Source organism: Electrona antarctica (assembly GCF_951216825.1).
Source record: "Electrona antarctica genome assembly, chromosome: 12".
Classification (NCBI taxonomy): Eukaryota; Metazoa; Chordata; class Actinopteri; order Myctophiformes; family Myctophidae; genus Electrona; species Electrona antarctica.
The window spans coordinates 30,418,239-30,442,730 of NC_136793.1; the positions used below are offsets into that span (position 1 = coordinate 30,418,239).

General features: G+C 41.1%; 1 protein-coding gene across 5 annotated transcripts in view; it reads right to left on the minus strand.

Annotated features, from left to right (window-relative positions):
- Positions 1–24,492, minus strand: part of vps13a (vacuolar protein sorting 13 homolog A) — a 53,551-nt gene that overhangs the window by 3,746 nt on the left and 25,313 nt on the right. For 2 of the 5 annotated variants that reach the window (XM_079516786.1, XM_079516785.1), the window contains exons 40-73: positions 24,050–24,190; positions 23,713–23,922; positions 21,974–22,117; positions 21,499–21,597; positions 20,502–20,654; positions 19,886–20,147; positions 19,342–19,502; positions 18,162–18,265; positions 17,468–17,777; positions 16,927–17,063; positions 16,187–16,487; positions 15,862–15,966; positions 15,485–15,631; positions 14,814–14,945; positions 14,469–14,602; positions 14,199–14,270; positions 12,431–12,563; positions 12,217–12,274; positions 11,807–11,978; positions 11,074–11,227; positions 10,010–10,156; positions 9,604–9,685; positions 9,426–9,495; positions 8,784–8,898; positions 8,331–8,444; positions 7,573–7,718; positions 7,370–7,451; positions 7,063–7,176; positions 6,749–6,824; positions 6,416–6,579; positions 6,158–6,203; positions 5,667–5,790; positions 5,082–5,196; positions 142–227 (exon numbers count right to left, since the gene is read on the minus strand). In XM_079516786.1, coding sequence (XP_079372912.1) covers positions 142–227; positions 5,082–5,196; positions 5,667–5,790; positions 6,158–6,203; positions 6,416–6,579; positions 6,749–6,824; positions 7,063–7,176; positions 7,370–7,451; positions 7,573–7,718; positions 8,331–8,444; positions 8,784–8,898; positions 9,426–9,495; positions 9,604–9,685; positions 10,010–10,156; positions 11,074–11,227; positions 11,807–11,978; positions 12,217–12,274; positions 12,431–12,563; positions 14,199–14,270; positions 14,469–14,602; positions 14,814–14,945; positions 15,485–15,631; positions 15,862–15,966; positions 16,187–16,487; positions 16,927–17,063; positions 17,468–17,777; positions 18,162–18,265; positions 19,342–19,502; positions 19,886–20,147; positions 20,502–20,654; positions 21,499–21,597; positions 21,974–22,117; positions 23,713–23,922; positions 24,050–24,190 — 4,610 coding nt within the window. Of the gene's footprint in view, positions 1–141; positions 228–469; positions 1,638–5,081; positions 5,197–5,666; positions 5,791–6,157; positions 6,204–6,415; positions 6,580–6,748; positions 6,825–7,062; positions 7,177–7,369; positions 7,452–7,572; positions 7,719–8,330; positions 8,445–8,783; positions 8,899–9,425; positions 9,496–9,603; positions 9,686–10,009; positions 10,157–11,073; positions 11,228–11,806; positions 11,979–12,216; positions 12,275–12,430; positions 12,564–14,198; positions 14,271–14,468; positions 14,603–14,813; positions 14,946–15,484; positions 15,632–15,861; positions 15,967–16,186; positions 16,488–16,926; positions 17,064–17,467; positions 17,778–18,161; positions 18,266–19,341; positions 19,503–19,885; positions 20,148–20,501; positions 20,655–21,498; positions 21,598–21,973; positions 22,118–23,712; positions 23,923–24,049; positions 24,191–24,492 lie in introns of those variants that run through there. The other 3 variants (XM_079516788.1, XM_079516787.1, XR_013791304.1) reach the window with 3 other exon arrangements.

Genomic DNA, 24,492 nt, shown 5'->3' on the forward strand with positions numbered 1-24,492 from the left:
ATAAATTAGAATGACTGTTCACAAAATTGTTCCTATTTCAATTAAGGGTTTGAAATGTGCTGTAAACGCAGAACAAAAAAAGAAACAAACAAAACAACAGTAAAGCCTATCATTAAAAAGCCAGAAATGTGATGGTCCCACCTCTTGGTAATCATGAGGAAGTCAGAGTCGTTGATCTTGGCGTGAGCAAAATATCTATATTTTGCAAAACGTCCATTCTCAATTTTCTGGAGGAAGACAGAAAAAATGAATGAATCATTAAACCACACAATTATACTAAATGTGTCATATGTGAAACTGAAAGCTTCAAACACTAATGTACTAATTAATACATAATATAGTCATGGATACAACATTTGATGAAATTACGTCCTTCTATGACGTTGTCTTGAGTAGTGTTTGTGTGTATGTTGCTGATGGGGAAAATGAAATGAAAGATGAAAGAGATGAAACCAAGACAATGTGAGGTATAATTGAAAATGAAATGAAAATATTTTATTGGGAAAGAGGAAGGTGACTGATGGCAGTTAATTCTTAACAGAGTGAAAACAGGACATTGATGAAAGAATACGGCGTTGAGATATGAATTGAATGGAAATGATAAAACAAAAGGAAAAAAAAGCTCAAAGCAATAATTAGGTTTGATTTATAGTCCAATTTGCAGGTTAAAAATGTCTGCATAAATGGTCAATAGTGCTGGCATGGTTAGTATGTAATTTAATTTCAAAAATATTTTTTGCATGACCAAAAAAAGTACACTTAAAAATGTATGCTGTATATGATGGAGCATTTAACTGGGACAGAATCTTGAATGGACCACATCATTATCATTTTGAAACAAACCAATTATGGGGTGAACATTTGGCAAGAATAGCAGATCTGCAAGCTTACAATGCATTGCGATATGCTCTGGTCAACTAAGTATATAATAAGAGGTTAATATTCTCTATTAAGTATATTTGGAGGAACAATTATCTATCTCAATTTTGTCTGAATGTAAACAGTCACAGATTAGCCTGCAATTATTAATTAACTGGCCAACAATCTATTAGATCATTTGTCAGCAGTAAAGCTCAAATTTATTTGAAATAATCAAGATTAACTGAATCCATTGTTCATGTCAAATCAAAAATATACTGTACAGTATAGTCTTACACCAGTTGGCCATGGAGAAAAGAAAGGTGGACTTAAAATGATGAAAACAATGTTGTGAAATACAAAAAGAACAAAATGAATATAATTATATCATAAATGGACATGAAAACTATTTAAGACCAAAACATAAAAATAAAAGTTGAATACTCTGTGGTCTGTTCAAAAGTCCCATCAGAGTACTCAATGAACAAACACTAGAAACGATACAGATGCAATAATCTTAATCTTAATATTATATAACTTATATTTGGTTGTGCAACGTGTCTCACACCGAAAATAGCAGATCCGCTGTGAGCATGTAGATCTGTGTTTTCAGTGCGAGACACCGGCGCACAATTTAGAATAAATCGGACGTAATCTAACGCTGGCACTGAGAAATTCCCTTCTAGCTGACTTCATCTTCCCCATGCTCATTCATCCTCCTCATCCTCATCCTCATCCAATGTGTCAGTCCTAATCCATTCAATGAAGACCAGTCTCCTCTGTGGACATGACAAGAGACAAGACAAATCTGAGATCATAGCAGAGAGTAACACGATCGGTCTAGCCTCTGTGCTATCTGATGGACAAGACAAGAGATAAGACAAATCTGAGGTCAAAGTAGGGAGGGATACAATCTGTCTATCCTCTAGGTCTATGCTATCTAATGGACATGACAAGAGACAAGACAGCTCTGAGAGAAGAAAGAATACAATCTGTCTAGCCTATATGCTGTCACACCATAATATGTCCAGTAATATTCTGCAGAATGAGGCCTGGCCAATTGTGAGTTGAGTTTGGATAAATACTAGTGTTAATTAATGTCTAGCAACTCTAAAAATCTAATCAAAAATAAAACTATGATCATTTGTTTTCTTTCTTCAGGGTTAAAAGAAAAGTAACTTTCATCTAACTTTTCTGAGGAATCAATGTACATATTTTAGCATAAGAGATTTGTTTTTAAATCTTGTATTCAGGTGCTACAGCATAATCATTCTTTATGAAGCCTACATTACTGCATGGGTAGCTCTGGTCCATAGCTCTAATGCGTTGCATTTAGAGCTTTTTGCTACTCACCAAAACAAAGACGGGTTGTGTCATTAGAAAGTCTACTTTCCTTAGTGGAAACACTCTGAAAAATATTCTCTATGAGGCAATTATCTGGGCAATATCGGTAGAAGGCACAGTGGAGTAACTAAAAGTTGTTGTTTTTTCGGTGGAAACAAAATCCCCTTTTGGCCAAAAAGTACCGTTTATAGTGGGGGGCTCAGAGTGCTCCCACTAAGGAAAGTAGGCTTTCTAATGACACAACCGCCTTTGTTTTGGTGAGTAGCAAAAACGTTCTTTTTATTTACGCTAAAAACGAGAGGCTGGTCTGCATTCATGCGAGCGGCGGAAGTCGAGAGTAACATAGCTCTAAATGCAACGCATTAGAGCTATGGACCAGAGCTACTGCATGGGTAGATCTGAAACAATGTTAACCACTGTTTACTACAGATGCCAACCACACTACAGCTCACAACACCCCCCCCCCCCCCCCCCGTCCACCCAGCACCATGGCTTTGGTATTGGTATTGTCATCACATGAATTAAGGCACTTAAAGGGGTATAAGTAATATGTAAAACATTTAAAGGGACACTTCATCCTGTGTTAATGACATTTAGAAGATTTAGAACACTTTCCTGGGGGTCTTTATGTGTGTAATATGTGGTTTTAGATATTTTAGATTTTAGCAGTGAGCCCAGTGTCTCTGATGTCATAGACACTGGGCTCACTTACTTCCTGGACTACATGTTGTCTCAGTAAGACAGCCCTCCCCTATTTGAATTGTAGTCCAGGAAGGAAGTGAGCCCAGTGTCCATGACATCAGAGACACTGGGCTAAAATCTAAAATATCTAAAACCACATATTACACACATAAAGACCCCCAGTAAAGTGTTCTAAATCTTCTAAATGTCATTAACATATATTTTTTTGCAAAAAGGGTGAAGTGTCCCTTTAAGCTCAATTTACAGATAGTAGAATGTTTGTTCAGTAACAGCGGCCTCCCCATCTGCCCAGCCCTTTAGTAAACAGAAAATAAATTTTAAGGTCAGGATACCAATTTTATCGGAAGAGAGAATCCCACACAGTATTCCAGTTCCAATTCTGTATGCTGATTTTTTTTCATAACTCCCAATTTAACTTATTTATCCGTTCTGTTTCTTGATTGGATAAAATTGGTATCCCAAGTTCCCAACCCGATTTATTTTTGCCGATTACTATAGAGCTATTTAACACTAATTTTAACAGACAATATCAACAACAAACAACATTTACGACAATATGCTAAACATCTAAAAGCTTGGCTCAAATCAACTACTGCCAAAGGCTCAATTTACACATTGTCACACAGCCGTTGCATTCCACAAAAAATATTATATGTATTATTTAATTCTGTTCAGCACAAGGATTGTGCAGCTACACTAAGGTACAACAACAACTACTACTGCTCTGGAGTAAAATAAATTACATTCTGACAAAGAATTGACAGAATGTACAATAGATTACATTTTCCAAATGCCCAAATAATGTTGCCCTGTTAACTGTGCCTGTGTGTGTGCATGCATGCATTCCTGACATACTGTAGGTGTAGGCCACATTCTGGGACACATTTGGGACATGACCCCAGCTGATAGAGGACACCTGTATTTTTATCAAGTCTGAAAAGAAAAATCTAAAAGAAATCTGGTAACAGATTTTTATGAATCAGATTTGATGGTTTTAAATGTGATTCAAATCTGATTTCTGAAGATGCAGCTCAGTTTGGACTCTTCGAAGCCTGATTTATAGTTCATCACATGACGGTGACACTTGCGGAAAAGTTCAAGTGACACTGCGTGTTGTACCTACGGGACAAACCGTGAGCTTGTAGATCTGCTATATTCCACAAGAAACAATTCATATATGACGACAGAGCATTACTCATGCCTGTCGTTACGTGATTATACCACAGACAGGTCGACAATGTCTAAATGCACAAATCCGACCTGATCACAAATAACTGTGGACAATCAGTCCTAAAGATCAGGTTTGAGAAATACATTGGATTTGCCAACACAGTTTGAACAAAGCCTACAGTATAAGGGTGGGGGGGTGACGTCTATGGATCTCTGACTTTGATTGCGGACTACATATCAATAAACATAATGGGAAACTTCTGTGGCTAGTGTTGAAGATCAACATTAAACAGAGATAGAAAGCACACTAGGGGTGTGGAGGACAGGATATGAGGATGGATATGGAATCTAATAGCATAAATATGTTTCCACAACTGAACAAGATACTACTGGATGCTTTACGTCACAGCAAACAGGAACAGCAGTCAGACGTAGTAAAAACAGCATTCATAGACATTGTTTTACCACGGTCTTAAAGGGCCACTTCACCTCTTTTGCAACCAGAGCTTATTTAAATGATGTTTAGGACACAAGAAACACTTTCCTGGAGTTATTAAGTGTGTAATGTTTTTGACCCTCCTATGCACAGGTTTAATGTTTAAACTATGTCGTTTACGTCATATTGTCTCTTTATTGTTAATGGCGTTTAATGTTTGTGTTGGCACTGTTTGTTTTACATCTCTATTACATCACCTAATCAACATGAGATAGACTTTAATATATTAGCGCCCCTCACTTCACACGGGTGTGATTTTTTTCATCTCCATGCAACCTCCTCCCTCTCCACAAGGAGGGGAAGTGCACTAACGCATTATGGGCATTGTAGGAATTCAGCAATCCAGTCAAACCCTAGTCAAACACACATACTTCATTATTGTTCTGGATGTGCTACTGTTATCTACTACAAATACTATTAACATTGAGTGACTGCAGTTTCTTCCAGCGGTGAAATGTCCCTTTAAGAGTGGCCAGGTGGATGATGGAAGAGAGGGATATCCCTGTCTTACCTGAAGCATCTGACTACCGAGACCCTCCCTCTCCTTATATGGCCGTATGACCCCGTCCTCGTGGATGAAGCGAGGAGGACGCAGAGACTCAATGTCCTGTGAAGACTCTGCCGCCCTGAATGGGAAGACACACACGTGTTAATTTTGACATCCAATTCTGATTTAGTCTTTTGAATAACACACCATTTAATTTTAGTCCTATTTAGTCATCTGAAATTGTTTTGTCACAAGTTGACTTTTAGACTTTTCAACTAAATTAAGGCGCGCACACGCACACGCACACACACACACACACACACACACACACACACACACACACACACACACACACACACACACACACACACACACACACACACACACACACACACACACACACTACAAAAATCACTTGGCTACCTGATTTTCTTTCCCTGGGTTTTATGAGCAAGAATACGGGTTGGGTGAGTTGAGTAACAGTAACCTGACCTGTGCTTCACTAATATGCATACATTTCTGCACACACTTTCTAATAAACAAATACACAATTTGAGCATATACTAGATTGACTATATGGACATTTATACAGATGTGATATAAACACACCTCTTGATCCCTTGGAAGGTACTGCTGGCCATGTCGATAATGCCTCCTGTAGGTCTGGCCACTGCTCCCACAAGACCCTTCCCTACGCCCTTAAAGAAGCCTGCCGCACCCTCCTTCTGAGCACCTGTGGAATAAAAACACAACATCATATTTTCCAAAAAGCCCTAATCCAACTCAGTGTATTTCTCACTGTTCAATAAGCTGCTCACATGACAATTATCCATTTACAATCCTTTTTGGGGGAAGAGACATTTTATGATTTTTATTTCATATAGGTCATTGTGTAGAGGACTGGCAGAGAGAGAGAGGAGACATGCGAGACAAGACATGCAGATTCAAACCCGAGTCCTCTCTCTCACAAGGAGCATATTGTCTGTTCCCCAGATGGCTGACCCACCTATTCCAACAGGAACAGTGAAGAAACACACAATTTAAGGTGGCATGCTCTGGCATCAATCTGTATGTGAGACAGAGGTGTAAACTACACATACCTTTTATAGGTTTGGTGACAATCCCTGTGATCCCGCTGACAAAGCCCTGAGAGAAGAAACCAGTGTTACCCCAACACAGTGACTTGATTATACTAGTATGACATGAAGAGAAAAATGGCTGCTGTGTGAATACTGTGTGAATGCTCCTCCTGCTCAGGTCCTAACAAGATGTTTGTGGTGCTTGTAATGTACAGTATACACTGGTATTGATGGATCCAACTCTAGAATGAGGTGCTGGGTTCTGCTGATCCTACGTACAGACACCAGTCCCTTGCCACCTCTGGCCAGCCCCTCTCTCAGACTGCTGGGCTGTTTGTTCATGATCTCCCGTCTCTTCTGCTGGTACTCCTCATCCATCGTTATGGCAGCGACACCCTTTGCCATAGCACCTGTGATCCTGGAGGCTGCACCGGCTAGGCCCCCTGGGGAGGAGAGGGGAGGAGGAAGAGAAGAAAAGAAAAAAGAGATCTTAACATTTTAAACTTTGCTCTCAAATGTTGTTAATAATGTCCTGGAGATCAATGTATAGCCAGAATGGTTAGCGGAAGTGAACGTCTGAAGACATTAATACAAAGAATGCCCAGTGCTTACCTACAGCTCCGCCCACCAGAGCTTTTACTCCAAGAGCCATGCCTTCCACAAACTCCTCAGGCCCCTGGATGGCTCCCTAGAAAACCCCAAACAACCGTTACAGTACACATAAAGGAGTGCTGTATTTTAGCAGTACTGGGTGAAAAAAAAACAAAAGCATGAATGGTTCTATGAACGTATACTCCAGGTTTTAGATTGGAATTCACAGGTTAATTTTAACCTAACTAAAAAAAGAAAAGCAAAAGCAAAAACAAAACCCCAACAACAACAATAAAACATATATAATACAATAAATACAGTATAAAGAGTCATACCTGATAGGGCTCATAGAAGAAGGCCTCCACTCCTTCTGACAGCCCTCTGATCAGCCCAAAGGGATTTCCCAGCACATCCAGACCCAGCACCAACACATACATTTGTTTGATGGCCTGGGATATACAAACATGGACACTGGTAAGTTGATTATTTCCCCAGGGCAATTACATTGATGAGTCAGGTCACGAGTTGGCGTCCAGGTTTAGAACCTTACGTTGTACGTAATTAATGGACTGAGTACACAAGAGCAGGGGCTTATTCAAAAACGTTCCTAGTGTTTGTGGGTGCGTATCCTCTGTGCTGTACCTGCTTGGTGTAATGACCTATAACCTCCCACTGGAGCTGCTGGGTGGTGCAGAACTGGAAGGTCAACTCAAAGAAGGCCAGTCTGAAAAACAACAACACAATCATTAGAAATGATGCACATGAGAATGTGAAAAGTAGATGCGTTTTGAAATGGTTACAGACAAAAATAAATAAAAGCAATACATAAATAAAGGTGTTCCTACTTGAAGACAACATCCTGTACGTCAGTGAGTGTGGCTCCTATACTCTTCAGCAGCAGGTTGAGAGACTGGATAGGGATGAGTTCCGTGTCTCTCTTCTCCTTCATACCGTCCTCTCCGCCCGTACTCAGAGAGAGACTCAGGTGCAGCTGGAAATGCACAAGGTATGATTACCCCAGGCATTCTCAAATCAGGAATCAAAAGAGCATTACTGACGGGGTGGCACAGTGTATCAGACTCTGCCCGGCTAAAGCGGGGATTCCCCTTCAGGTTAGTGGTTAAGATGTTTGGCCTCAGTGTCCCTTTCCACATGGGAGACCCAGGTTCAAATTCCAATTATACATTAGTAAATGTAAATTTTGACAATGACATCAATTTGGGGAGACATTGAAATCCCACTAGCCTAAAGGGGAATCACACTAATGCAGTATACATTTGTATTCATTTTCTTTTCAAGCAGGTATTAATTTTACTGTATAGAGAGTATGCGCATGCTTAAAGTGAATGGCACATCGAGTGGCACATTGAGTGGCAAAGCAACAGGCAAAGTGAGTTTAACATTGTTTAATGCAATCAGATAAGACTTTTCTGTGTGGATGTATGGGCTGTCAAGGCCAGAAAGTAGTTTTTTGCCACTCAGTAGGCGTTCCTGCATAACTTCCTGGTTTGATGATGATGTCACACGCATACCCTCTATTATTGCAGTAGTATAAAACTGAAATAAGAGTCAAATAAACACATGCATGTCGTACAGTACACACCTTGATGGGGGATATGTGGAAGTACTCATAGAGGCTTATAGGAGAGGTGTCTGCAGCAGAGACATGGCCCACCTCTGCCCTTATATACTCTATGTCCTTTTCAAACAGCTCCACCTTGTGGAATAACACAAACACACATACAGTAGGAGGTTAGGAACCAAATAATTTCAAACTTCTGTATAATTTTGATTGAGCTGACACAATGCTTGTGCCTTTATATTATTGTAGTTTGTTCATTTTGAATTATCCATGTATTATTTATCTTATTGTTTATTATTATTCTCTTTTTGTGACACCGTTGACAAAGTTCTAAGAACAAGAATGACATTGTCTGCAATATTTCCACAACTGTATTATAAGTGCATGGGACAATAACAATAAATTTGAACCTTAAAATAAACACACAATAACTGTTACAGCTGATTTGTGAATAATAATGTGTGTTCAACAGACCTCCTGTTCTGAGGTTGTGATGTTGTGATGCTCGGGTGTGAACAGATCAAGGATGGCGTAGAGGAAACCCAGGTCCAGCTTCAAATCCATCTCCTGAATCAACACCTTGAAGTATCTGAGGTAGAGTGCACATCTGCAATCATTTCTAAGGCTCCTTGAAAACACACTGATTCAAGCCATTCAGGAGTACAAGTATGAGGTGTGGAGCCATATGGGCCATACAACTAAACTAAATTAACACATTTGTGTGAATTCCAACATATGGCTGAAATTCAAGCCTTGCTGATACAGTATATTAAAATACAAAATAGTGCATAAGGGTATGAGAATTAGAAATAAGATTACACTCTGACCCAAAAAAAACATTGTGGCGCGGTTAGGTGAAAACCATTATATGACCAAAACATTACATTTCAAGAAATGGAAAAAATAACCTGTGTTTGTTGCTATATGCTTTTCATTGTTCAAATATAAAATTCGTTATTATAGGCAAAAACATTGAAGCATTTTCAAAATGTAAAGAATACATAGCTAAAATAGCTTATTTGTAAACAAATAAGGAGAGCGGGAGAGTCCATATGGATGACGGAACAAATACAGTACAGAGAAAGATGTGTAAACATTGGTTTTAGAAACAATTACTTGATGCGAGAGATGTTAGAATGGCCTGCCGCTCTGGTAACAATGGAGATATCCGTTAGGGGTTTGGGCTCTGGAAGAAATAGAGAAAGCTTAAATGACGCACTGAAGCATCAAATACTGTATAACAAAGAAATAGCATCTAAAGTGAAACTGTTGTATCAGAGGCAGACAGACTGACCTGAGTCCATGGTGACGGACTTGGGTAGTTTGACGGGATAGAAGACGAATGGGAAGATGGATCCTGGCAGCTGATTCTGGATCTGTAGGGGACAAGAAAAAAGGATTATGACATCAGTCCTAGTATCTCTGTGGAAAGGAAACGTTTTATAATGATGCACTGTATTCATTTAGCTTTTATACTAATTTTATATTATGTTTTTATTTCTTGAACATGCAAGTCATGCAATGACAATACAAACTGACTCTAGATGGTGGATCTGGATAAGGTTTTGAGATTGTCATAACATCTGACCAGAAGTTGTGCCTTTCTATATAATTCTATCGACATACACAGTAAAATTCCTCTCAAGTGTTAATTTTGTCCTTTTGTAACTCAGTGTACACAAGTAGACAAATGTTTTCACCTGTATGCGGTTGATTTGGACCCGGTAGGAGCTCTGTCGCGGGGAGATGCTGTACTCCACCTTCACCCCAGGCAGGAAGTTCCTCCTGAGAGGAGCTTCTGTTGGTTGAAGCAGCTTCATGTCCATGCCGTTGGGAGTCAGGCAGACCTGGGAGACAAAATGGATGGATTGTCAAATGTCCATTCCTGTGTATATATACTGCACAGCAGTGGTTCCCAACCTTTTCAAGATCAGGGCCCAATCTTGAAAGTGTTCACGGCCCACCCATCTGACAACTTAACACGGTCGTGCTAAGTGGTCAGATGGATGGGCCACATGTTGATTAATAATCAATCAATGGAAGTAATCTAATACACTTTAAGTTGCTATTTATTGTTAAAACACATTTGTTGTCAAGTTAGTTAGTTACATTTATTGTCTACAATGTGGAAATTTGTCTTCGGTCTCATAAACAGCAGCAAAACACAACACTTAGATTTAAAACAACAACAACACAAGGTTTTAAAGAAAATATGAATCTTATATTATCATTTAAATCTGCTAATTATTTCGGGCTCACTTGCGGGCCCACAGGTTGGGAATACAGTAACTCACTATATGTAGTGCCAGGTGCCTGAAATAAATGCCTGGTCAGCGCTGATAACAATTTAAATAGATTATTAATGCAATTAAAGATACTCCTGTGGTACTAATATTCATGGCACACACAGATATTGTATACTAGACAATTAATTGTCACATTGAGAGTGCACAGACGTATGCAGGGTGATTCCCAAACTACTTATTTTGAGTGCTCATTTTGGTTCACTCCACCCCAAGTGGTTTGGAAGTCCCTTACACGCCAAAGAAACCAAGGAGTATATCTTTAAAGGTCACAATACACATCCTTCCTACACACTGGGGGGCAAACTGCTGCCGATGGTTTTATGGAATGCATTTTCACATGCAAGTGGCGTGACTCTAATGCATCTTATGAGCAGTCGGGTACTTTTGCAACCTGCCTGCGCACGCACACATGATATTACTGTGACATGATCTGATAAAGGGTCTATTTGACCTCTAACCTGGAAGTTGTTTTCCAAATCCACTATGGCGTGGTCTATGGGTCCACTGTCCAGATACTCTCTGTAGCGGTTTTCCAGCATCTCTGCGTCTTTACCATTCAGTCGCTTCCATCTGGACCTTTTCTTCGGCTTGGATTCCCACACCACATCAGAACTGTACACAGCAGAGAAATACAGGATATACAGTAGTTTTGAAATTATTTTGTATTAAATTATGTAAATCATCGCTGTCGGGCAGAAACCTTGTATTGTTATACTTTGTCGTGCAACAGTGTAGCACCAAAGTAGTGAAAATAACAGATCTACAAGCTCACAGTGTGTTGCATTGCAACACGTTGTGAGCTTGTAGATCTGCTATCTTTCCCACTCACAATTGACATGGCCAAAATAGGGAGGCCAGGTTTAAAGTGGTCCTAAAGTCTGTCTGTGGGTTTTATGAATATTTAACCAATAAAAAGCATTAACAAAAGCTTGTGATTATTATAACTGTGTTGTGTCAATTGAAAAGGAAAATGTATATATTACGATTATTGTGCCAGTTTAACCACTTTCATGATGTTCCCATTTTGGGCATGTCATCACGGTCAACATTTTTCAAACGTTTCGCTATTACTGTAACTTGTTTTTTTGTTTTGTTTTTAAAGCCACAATAGGTGGGCCGCAGCCACACGCTATGGCTATTTGGGGTCCTTGGCCTGGAAACATTTGAAAAGCACCTAGTGTTTGTGTGTACCTTGTAATCCCAATGAAAGAGACCTCCTGGCCAGTCGTGTTGTTTACCAGAGACACCCCTACATCTCGGAGAGACAGAATTATTTCCTGCTCGGCCAGCTGAGCTTTCTCACTCTTGCTTATCAACCTGTGGATCCGACGCTCATCTGTAAAGAGCACCACCCGTTGGAGACCTGCAGGATCGACAGTCAAACCAAATAATTATGAATCAAAACGTAATGAAAACTATTTCCATGCACAGTCAAATGAAGGATGAGTAGTGAATGGCTTGACCTGAATTTGAGTGAGTGGTTTGGACCATACACTTAAAATGCACTTTAAAATGAACCCAAACAAAACATAAACACACAGAGCATTGAATTCCACACAAATGTTGAGTGAATTACAGGAAAAATGAGTCTTATACGGTACCTTCATAGAAAGAGATCAGGAAAAGTTTCCCCTCTTTATTCAAGTCCACACATAAGTCCTAAAAGACAGACAAACACACACACACCCGATGATGTCATCAAACGAGAAGTCGACTCAACTTCAACTTTTTACTGACAGCAAGTCGACTTGCAAAAATCACAAGTCGTCAATGCACTAACAGGGAGTACATATTGGTCTGGACATTGGTGGATACCTCCTCACTCTTCAGTTTGCCATGGTGATGTCCACATGTCCAGCGTAGCTCTCTAGACCCAGTGGGCTGAGGCCAGGTGTAGTACACAGCTTTACCTGGCTCCAACTCCTCCTTCTCTGCCTCCTTCTGCGAGCTAAATGTATGCACACACAGAAATTCCAACACCAATACATTAGGTCAGAATAGGTATAGGGTACTACCATTATGAACCCAGGAAAACATTCACCTTACAGGACAGGAGCCGTACACAGAAAAACAATGAAACCATGTAATGCCCCACCACCGAGGATCTACATCTATGGAGGACCGCAGAATCTGAAGAACACATGACATTGACATTCCACAGTATAAACACAAGATTCACATAAACAGACAGGAATAGGTAGATGATGCAACAGCAAAAATGATGCTACAATGACGGAACCACCGGATGCGTCTCCTTTGATCCAAGAGGAAAAAGTTACAAATGCAAAGTTCATTCCGATTTCAATTCATGCTTTGAGAAGCTGTAAACATGAGAAAACGTAACGGAGAAGAAGAGGAACTGGGGATGCGAGAGTCAGAGCAAGCATTGGTTAAGCAGACGGCGGACGCCTTATCCCATTGGACGGAGCAACAGTACAGAAGCAAGAGAACTGATTCTACTGGCAGAATAGAATACCCTCCAATCAGCTGCAGGCAGAATACCCTCCAATCAGCTGCAGCCAAAACTATCAGTTGTAAAAGTAAAGAACACTTGAGAAGACGTCAAAGGTCACAGTAATGAATGTCTAAACTGCTCCTTTTACTCTATTCCCCCCACACACACACACACACACACACACACACACACACACACACACACACACACACACACACACACACACACACACACACACACACACACACACACACACACACACACACACACACACACACACACACACACACACACACACACACACACACACACACACACACACACACACACACAGTATTTATATGTAATTAGGATTAACAGTGGTGTCAAGCGGTATGAGCATGTAAAAGGCTTGTGTGCGTTTACTCATTGTGGGATAGATAAGGAGCAGATTAGGCAGCCCAACCAAGTCTGAGCCAAAGCAGTGATGTACTGTATACCTGTAGATAGCTCAATACACACACATAGGCTGTCAGTCAATAAACTAAACTTCAACAAATACTGTATCATCATTACATCACTTATTGTACATATTTGGTCAGATTTCTCCTATGCTTTCCTCCCTTTGCTATCTGTAACTATCCTCCATCACTGAGTTCCTGTAGTGTCAGAGGCTGCAGTTTCATGACAGTGAGGGTCGAGCACACGTGAGCGAGCAGCTAGGCGTGGTAGATCGAATAAGTTATCACCTGTATTGAAATGGCACATACTCGCATTCAATACCAGGGACCTAGACATATCTAGACATATCCGGTACAACAAGAACCCCCTACTCCCCCTTGTCTCCTTAATTTCCACCCACTATGTTATCTTTAGTCAGAGGTGTCTCCCTTCAACTCTTTACATCTAGACCTGGCCCAATTCTATCCTTCTACTGTCTACATCCTCATCTTCTTCAGATTCACACCTCTACTTATATCTCTCTGCATAGACGTTACTTTTTGTAACTGTGTTTCAGTGCATAACCTCACACACTGCACTAACTGTACCGATTCTTCTCCCTCCTTCAATCAATCTGTTCCACATCTGCTCTCTCTATCTCTGTCTCCCTCCCTATCAGAGTATCAGAGGCCTTTCATTATTTTCTACCTGTCCTCCTCCAATGAGAAGGAGAGGTCGAGCACCGAATCAGCCACAAAACCAGATGAGTTTCTCCGCCCGCTGTGTGGACCGCAACACAAAGTACAAAAACAAACAACATCAATATAACAAACAACATCAATATAAACAAACAAGTTAGGTCATGAGAAAACACTGATGAAGTGATGATGGCAAATGGATACAAATAAGTTAGCATTGACAAACTAAATATACTGCCCCGTGGGTCTTCAACCATCCCTTCCCTGCTCTTTCTCTCACCTCTGGTAGAACTGTATATGCTGGTCCTTGGTGTGGTTGATGATGAGGAAGGGAGCTGCACCATCATGGTAGTCAGAGAAACGAATCACAGTAGAGTGCTCCGAAATGTTCACATCCACCGTGATCCCGCCCAGCTAGAAAACAGGTACCAATGAAACTAGAGTCTATAACGTTTATCAGGAAATGCTGAATACTGTTTTGAGTAGACATAACTTGGGCAGTAACATATTTGACCCCATACCCCATGTTCATCTTATTATTTAATCACACATCTATTTTGAATGCATACACTGTATGTGACTGAAACTTTTGTTTTGTACAGTATATGTGCACTGTTCCACTCACAGTCTTGTCCAGAGGCAGCAATAAGCAGTTCTCTGTCCGCGTGAAGTCAATGATCCGAGCAGGAGAGTCACAACCTTCAACTTGGATGTTCAGGTGCTTGGAATCTTTCTCAGGCCAGAATGGAAGTACTGACTGAAGATTATATCAAATAATTAAGTGTAAACTTGGTTATTTGAAAACAAAAATGTCTTGTTTCTTAAACCTCACCATCAATTACAAAAGGCAAAAGCAAAACCTTAGCGCTGAAAGCCAGTGTTTTTTAATAACCCTCTTATTGCTAGAGAGTTCATGAATTCTTCAGCCGTAAGACATTTTGCGCCTGGTGTAACATTATGTTGTAGGGCCCTAAATGTTGCAGTACAGCACGCAAACATGCCAGATTTTTACATTAAGTTAACTGCATCAGCACTAATGTGGATTCATAGTCTAGGCTTGATTTCCTTGACCACTATGTTAAATTTATATTCTAGGTTCATTGTTTACCTGGTATCCTATAGATTCAATGTACAGATATTTGAGTATATTGTTTAGGCTGACGCTAGGTTCTTGGTTTACCTTTGAACTTAGTTTACTGAGGCACTGCGCCGTCTCTCTGCATTTGACGTATGCTTATTGTAAGATAAGCTAAATGACTAAATTGTAAAATATGATAGCCTGAACTTGGTTCTGACCTGTTCAGGCTTAACCTTCGTCCAGTTCTCCAGTCCCTGCTCATTGATCAAGATGGTGTGTTTGGTTCTGTTGACCAACAGGTAGAATGGCATGAAGGTCACAATGCGTGTCAGGCTGAAGCTACTGGCGTCAATCTTCACTCCAACCTGACAAAGAAGAAATGGAGCAAAAAGTTAATACCAGGTCACAATTTAATTTGCTCCTTTTATGCCCTACTAAAAGCAATGTCCTAAATTACAGTATATTGCTGTTCACTTTGATTACAGTGTGTTTTTCTATTTTTAAAATGTAGAGTCTGGAGCAAGGTCTAGACTCTCTAGACTAGTCACCTAAAGCTTGTAATGGTTAAAGGCAACTGTCCTGGACAAAACCTTACCTGGTAATCTTTATATTTGCCTTTGCATTTGGTATCTCCATAACTACCAACAGTATCCAGGGAGAACTCTTCTGAAAGCTCACTGTCTGAGATCATCAGCCGCACCTGGAGGATGAACAATGCAGTCAGAATTTAGAGGTCACAAAGAGCTCACACAGTTCAGAAGAATGGCAAACAAAAGAGATCTCATTGCTCAAGGTACACACAACAGATAAAGCAAACCAACTGGAGGCGTCCCCAGTTCAAATATGATTATTTTGGGGGTACCATGGCCTGAAAAGGTTGAGAACCACTGGACCCTCATCCTACGTCAAATTCCTCGTACTTTGTTGTTTTGCAGGAAGTTCCGTGGCTTGAAGGAGAAGAGCAGTGGCAGGTCATAGTCCAGGGGGTGCTTGCGATGGATATCATCAGCCTTGTACTGCAGCAGCCGACCCGTCTTGTTCTCCAACCAGTAAGGTGAATGGATGGCCACCACGGATTGTCCTGGCTCAGAGTTGACATGCACCGCTATGTCCAGCTCTGCCCTCTTCCTCTCCGTCCCGCCACCCTCTCCGTCCTCATCGTCGTCCTCCCGGAGAGACTTGAACACGGTGAAGGTGATCTCCTCCTGGTCGCTGCGGAGACTGTGGAATGGGAAGGAATAGCAAAAAAAACGAAAAGGCTGAAAATAAAGCAAACCCCACTTTTGGTTTAAGATTATTTAAAACAAAACAAGTAAAAGAAAAAACAATGCAGACACCAACAAGTACTGCAAGTATAATAAAACTATGAGACATAAAGATGAGATACTGTTTTTATACATACTTAATGTACACATTTGATAGAATTATTATTATTATTTTAATTATATTTTATTGACAAATAGATATTAATGAACATGGTGTGCACTACTACAGCAAAGTGTACATTTTCCTTTTTATTTTTTTTAATTAGATGAGATTAGTTTAGAATGAATTCTACAATTCATGAGAATAGTGAATTTCAAACAAATGAATTTCATCCACTCTTTTATACGTGGTGTAAACGTGTGATATGACAAAGTTTAGTGAAGTTGAAAGTGACCTGTACACAGCAGACCAATCCTGTTCGAGGTAGTCGAGGAGGCGGAGAGCCAGACTAGACTGGTTGATGACGGCAGTGTGTAGCTGGGCAGAGTGGCCTGGTTTCAGAGTGGCCTCAGGGGCGATGTCACCACTGTCCTGTTCATGGATGCTTCATGTAAGTCTATTATGCAAGTATTTGTGATTTCCACTAGATCAACATAATTAACAATGTTCAAAAGACAAACTGTAGTTCAAGGTTCCAAGGTTCATTAATTGTTACAGAAAAAATATTTCTAGTATAACTGTAGTGTATGCATAATGTGTGTAATGCCTAATTTATACTCTGTCATACTGTACGGTATCACACACCGAAAATAGCTGATCTACAAGACAAGCTCACAACGCATCGCATCCACGACACATTGAGAGCTTGCACATCACCTATTTTCGGCATGCGACACCATCATACAACAATTTAGGCATATAATCCAGAGCGATTTACAGTAAGCAACCAAGTATATAATGGGCTTGGATGTCCCGTTTCTAGGATTCTATCCTACCTGCAGTTTGTAGGTAATGGGGTAAGGCAGCAGGTTACGCAGCAGGACGGATGGCCATAGGTGGATGATGTAGGGCGCGTCGAAGTTCTCCCCGACGCATCCTGTGTGTTTGGACGTCACAGTGTCCCTCAGCGGCACAATGTTGACCATCAGCATGCCGGCCTTCTCTCCACGGCGCCGGCAGCTCTGCGTGCCGGGCTCCTGGCTGCTGACTTCCTCGTAGCTGAAACCCTCGGAACACTCAAACTCAAAGTCCTCCACCTGACGGCCTTCATCCTCCTCCGTTACTGGCTGCAGGCTCAGCTCAGACCTGCAGAGGGCAGCATAGGACAGACAATGAAGGAATCAGAATCAGCATTATTTTAATTGCCTGTTATGGCTTGCACATATGAAGTCAGGTTGGTGCATTTTTGCACTATAGTGAATAATGCCAGTATAAACAGACACAAGGGCAGGGGTTGGTTTGTGAGTCCACTGCCTTGGGGAAAAAAACATTGAGGAGGAGATTGTCTTTCCTGGTCACTTCCCGGTGCTGGACTCGATAATGGCCCTGCAGAACTGGACCATCATTTTCTGTAGCAGGTTAGCAGGTGTGTGTGTGTGTGTGTGTGTGTGTGTGTGTGTGTGTGTGTGTGGTTAACTTGTAAGACAACTCAGTGTCTTGATGTATAATGTGATGTGTGCTGTGTCTCACCTATAGGAATCTAGAGGCACACAGAACTCCTCATTGGGAAGAGATATACCCAGACATGTCGATCCTTCATACACTTTGAAGGGAATAGAAAAGTGATTGATGATCTGCGGACAAAAACAGAGACAGGCAGAGTGTGTTAGAGAGAGAGAGAGAAAAAAAAAGATGTAAGTGTGGACCATTCTATATCTTGTATTCTTCTTCATATCTTATTCCAGTTATTTGCTCAGTGTCTGTAAGGACAGAAGGATGCAGGTGGCTTGGTCATGTACCATCAAGGTTTCCATTAGCTGGTATATGCTGGCCACTGGCCCATTAAAATCTTAATTGACCGTGTGAAGTATTATTTCGGACCACTGGCTGGCAGGATTGAAAGATATTTATATATATTTTTAATATCATTATAATAATTATTATTATTATTTGCATATTAAATAAAGTAACATAACAATATTTGGATTTATAAGCATTAAAATCATATGAGCATACATTATCTGGTGAATAGTTCAGAGCCTGCTGCCTAATAGCTTACTGCCCTCCTGCGCTGTGCAATAAACACAACACAGTCACACAAAGCCTGCATCGCAGCAGTAGCTGCTACAATGATGGATAAAGCCAACCAAGGCATCGTCTTGAGATATACTCATATCGCAGCTCAAAGTTTTACAACATCTCACAAAATGACATCATTCATCAATTTGTTACAATCAGCGAGCTGCTAAAATCTGTAAAATCCTCAGACTTTGGAACCGACATTGATATACAGTGACTAAGTCGGTGAAACACTGCGGGCAAGTTTCTTCCTTGGCATGACAGTAGCAAACAATGAGGCTGATTATAGACTAAAGGTTGTATGAGATGCAAAGCTCGAAAGACACTAAAGTCTACTTAGTATCACAGTATTATTGTGTACCAAAATGAGCAGATCTAAAAGCCTAGACCACATGATACGTGGTAGATCTGTATGGGCATCAATCATTTGTCCTGACTCCTGACTGCTTCTGTGCTTCTTGGCAAGCGAGGATGGAGTAAAGTAAGTAAGTATGCTTTAGAACTTCACAGTGAAGTGAGCGCAAGCACATTCCTGCAAACACGTAGCACACCTTGAAAACGAGATGGATCATCTCAAGGGGTTACTCCCAATAAACACGGCTACCGGGAAACCCTAGTACTCATATTTTACCTGGAAGGGAGAGCGGATCTTGATGTACTTGCTTCCATCCACAGAGTAGATCTGACACACCAGGAAGCGAGTGACCCCGGACTCCCTGTGCATCACACTGTACATCCCCCGGCCCACCTTGATCAGTGGGATGATACTGGTGGATGTGTGACCCACCGGAGCTGGGCAGAACACAGGGGACAACAACACGTGTGTTTTTATTTTACTAGTATATGGAGCATGGTTTATGTAGGGCTTTCTTTTTGATTAATTTGGCAGACAGTCAGCTACAGTAGAAGGCCTAGAGTAGACACTACCTTGTTGAGTATCTCACAAGATGGGCACTGCGCACAATATTACCACTGCCAGCTGATAAAGAATACCAAATACGTGTGTGTGTGTGTGTGTGTGTGTGTGTGTGTGTGTGTGTGTGTGTGTGTGTGTGTGTGTGTGTGTGTGTGAGTGTGAGTGTGTGTGCGAGAGAGAGCGGGTGCATGCGTGTGTACAAGCTGCAGCATTATGTGCATGGCTGCTATACTGTACTGCATGTGCCACTGCTACTTACTGGGTTGTATGTAGTAGTCCTTTTCACTAAGGGAGATTATAGCGGAGAACTGGTCAGAGTCGGTGGAGGTTCTGGAGTAGTCCATATTGAGTCGCTCTCCGTCCTGCAACTCCACTGTGCGGTTGACACCCTGTCTGTCGAGGGGGCAGAACATCTCACTGTAGAGAACAGACACTGGCAGGCCCAGACGGTTCTTCACCACAAATGGAGCCTCGTCCTTCTGGAAGATTTCAGTCGACTGTTTAGCAGCCTCTGCAAACGCCTGAGTAGATACAAACACAAATAAACACTTTAGACAAAAAACTGATAACACTGGAAGAGAATGATGATATATTCACTGATTAAATGTGAGAAAAACTTTGACAATGCTCCACGCAAGAGTTAAAGTGCTTTAGTAGTTACATTCACAAATACAGCGTGGACCACCACACATTAGAATTGTAAAACAATTGATTTTAATTGAAAAGCTGGGCTCAGACTACAAAAGTTTTAAAATCTTAACGATTTGGAAATATGGTTGCATCACACATTATAATAATCACAAAGCCACCAAGAACCTCTGGTTGAGCCCCACCTTAAGGTATTGTAAGTCAGTATGTGACTGTTATTTCCTTACCAAGCCCAAGTTACTGAGCATGCCCAGTCCACATTTTGTGAGGGTGAGGTTGAGCTGGTCCTTGCTGCTGATGTTGATCACGGTCTTATAATCTGGAACATTGAAATCAACCTCATCCGAAATTCCCGTATATTTCACTGGCTTCTTCTTCATCTAAGGAGGTTACAACACAACGGTGGAAAGATAGTTAGCGATTTGTGTCCATTCTCAAAGATAAATACTGCTGTCCCTCAGACAGGGAGACAGCATGTATTGTATTGTTTAATTGGTCACTGGGTTAGATATAGTAATGTGGAGATATATTTGCAGACAAGTTGAGAACAGTTTCTTACTGATTTATAAAAAGCTTTAACTTTTTAACCAAAAATATCACTTTTTATATATTGCAAAACAAATAACAAATAAAGAAATATAGCTACAAGCAGCGATAACAGGGGCCAAGCAATAAGCAATGTTGAGCAGGCTGCTCAACAATACTGCTGGCTGGCTGCAGTTATAGATATAGTGCTCAGTGTGAAAGGCCCTTTGTATTGCAGCTGTTCGTACCCCAGACAGCCCCAGATACCCAATGAAGGGTATGTGTGTGGGGATGTGTTGAGCAACCGAGCGACTCTTAGCTCTGGATGTGCGCCCACTTATTGTGCGTATTGCATATAGTATTTTTCTTATTGCTGCATTCCTTGGCCCCTCTTATCACTGCTTGCAGCTATACATTTTTTTATTCATCTATTTCTTCACATACAAAGTGACCGATCAGAACACGAAAGTTGTTCTGAGGAGACGGATATGTGTATTGAAATAGTCAAATAATTGGGACAAATCTTGAAATATGAAATGGGGGATACAATCAGTATGCTCAATTTGATTTTATGGTTTCATAAGGTTAGAGTGAAGTGTGTGTGTGTGTGTGTGTGTGTGTGTGTGTGTGTGTGTGTGTGTGTGTGTGTGTGTGTGTGTGTGTGTGTGTGTGTGTGTGCGTGTGTGCATGCATGTGTACCTTCAGTCCTAGAGTCCAGGGTCTGAAGCTGTCTCTTTCGTCTTCTAATGGTTCCAGGAGTGGCTCCCACACTCCCATCATCTCATTGTAGTAGTGAACCTAACAGTAAAGTACAAAGTGTGTTATGTACTGTATGGCTGGGTAAAAGCCCTGCATGTGCATTATTACACACAGGTTATGTTTATATGTTTTGGTGTCTAGTTGAGACTGGTGAATGTTCCCATTAGCCTCTCGTCTGAGAAATTACCACATGTATTTACACGGATACAGAGATTGCACTCTTATTTTTAGAGCAATTTGCCCCACAATATGAATACATTTGTATTACTTATTTTGTTGGTATTGGTAACTGTATAATTGCAATATTACATGGGAGAGTGTGCATCATTACTTTGGTGATGCTTATGGAACTCTGCTCAAGTGTTAAAAAAACACTTATATTGCTAAAGTTGGGGTGTATGTTAACATACTGTACCTCCAGATTGAGCTGACTGTGCATGTTAATGAGCGTACTCCAGTTCTTGACATCTCCATGGAAAGAGGACTTGGCCAGAAGCATGGGGACAGTGCGGTGCCCTACCCCTGCCTCCAGAGTCAGGCAGATAGAGTTGATGGCTACCTGCAGGGACATACAGTACAGTCAATGGAATCAAATGCTCCTCTTTTCTCCACTAAGCTGTATTACTGGTAGAATTTAAAACATCGCTCGAGAAATCTGTTGGGGGCAGGGGGGGAGGTATGTTGGAGTGTATGTACCGTATATGAGTGTTTTTTTGTCTCTGTAAGTATAAAAAAAAAGTAACAATACACATTTAGTTGGGGAAAAAACAAACAAACAAAAAATTATATATATATATATATATATATATATATATATATATATATCGCTCGAAAAGGACATTAGTGATTCATAATAATATCTGCTTGGGTCCTATGTGGAGCTCGGATTTCATGATGTCAGTCTAAAAAAATAAAGGAATTTCACCGGTTGGTGGCTGCTTTACACCACATGTGACATGCCTATTCTGACAAGTAACTTGACACTTTGTCCGGTGGTTTGCAAGATTAGCCCCAGACAACCAGACAGATAGACAGATAGACCCTCTTATGGCTAGCCTCCTACCAGACAACCAGACAGATAGACAGACAGACCCTCTTCTGGCTAGCCTCCTACCGAGCCACACCATAAAAATTACCAGTTACGCAAAAGTAAGCATGTAACAAGTCTGTGACCTATGTACCGTAGTAATGAACTGTGGAGTTATACCATTTAAACTGTTTTTCACTATTTATCAATTTGATCATTTCTCAGTTTGATCAATACAGTATATAACTAGAAAAAGTGCCCTTCTGGGCACAGGTCTCCACCAGGAGGACAGGACTGTGTGAGATGTTTGGCAAAATGTTTAGTAGTAATATAAACATGTTTGCCTTGTATGGCAATTGGATGATTTGAGGCATTTTGTTCCAATCAACCTGTTTTGCAAAAATCAACCTGTTGGTGGCGCTATAACAGGCCAATGTGAAAAGGGTGGGATATATTCCTCAGCCTAGTAAGAAAATGTGTGAAAGATTTCACGTAAATTGCATGCTGTGTTCATGATTTGAGGCTTTTGTTCAAAACGGGGCAATCTTGCAAACTGTGAAAGGCAATTATAGCCAATTAGGGTGGAATATGAAATATCGGACAGATCCGACTTGAGCACATGACCATAGAGATACTGTGTAACGATTTGTGAGATTTTTGGACAGAATCTGGAGGAGTAATATCCAAAAATGTGTTTTACAAAAGTCGGCCTCCTGGTGGCGCTATAAAAGGCAGATGCGGAAAATGCAGGTCAAAGGTTTGTCCTTGGCCTCTAGGGAGTGTGCATGCAACGTTTCACGCAGATCGGTGCAGTTTTAGGTAACAAATGTGAAAAGCTGCCTCATGGTGGCGCTATAACAGGCTGTTCTGGAAAATGCGGGGCAGAGGTTCATCGTTGGCATCTAGGGAGTGTGTGTGCAAAGTTTGGCATCGACCGGGTTAACGGTGCCGGAGATTAGCTGGTAACGGACGGACGGAAGGACACACGGACGGACGGACACACACACACACGGACGGACACACACACGGACGGAGTGCAAAACATACTCTCTCACCATGCCTTCGGCCTGGTGGAGACAACAATCAATATTGCATAGTAAGTACTATCGACCCAATGGTGGCATTACCTGTAGTGACTCTCCCTGTGGTATCAATGGGACTATTGACTTTGCATCCTCATCACCTTCCTCCTCCAGGAACCATAACTTGAGGTCCTTCCAGGTCCTTCGCTCCCATAACTCAGGGGGTATGGGGCTGTCTAGCTCTTGTGGTGTCTCTGCAGCAGGCGACAGCACAGACTGGATGGTGATAACTGTGTTGATGATGATTGGAGATACCTGTGCATGGAGAGAGGTTGAAGGTAGGCGCAGGTCAGTCAGGCCTTGGTCGCTCATAGATAAATGCTATAAACTTGAAAATATTTGTCTGACATATCCTAATCTATTTAAATACATGAAAGCTTACCTTCAGTGAAAGGGTGTTGATGCAAACCTCCAAAGATTGAGGGGAGGTGGGTGTCTGGGTGCTTTTGTAGAACACCTGACAGGGCTGCAGCACTGTGGTTACGTTCTTCCTCTTGTCCCTCAGGAAGGGACACGCCACAATCTACAAAAACAGTAGCAGGTCAGTCAAGCCATCAGGAATGTTTTAGCACATACCAAGTCCAAGGCTTTATTTGACCTGCTTAAAGGATCACTTCACCACTTTTCAACTTATCTTCATATAATAGGTCCTTACTAATAATCATGATAAAATGGCACGATTTTTTTTCTACTCAGTCTTTGTCTCATAGGAGGGCTGTGGGCAGTTTAGAAACCGTCCTCCAGTGACATCATAATTCTAAACAAAAAAATCTAAACAAAAATGTTTAGATTTTCATTATTGTGAGAACGATGGCTTCCATTTTC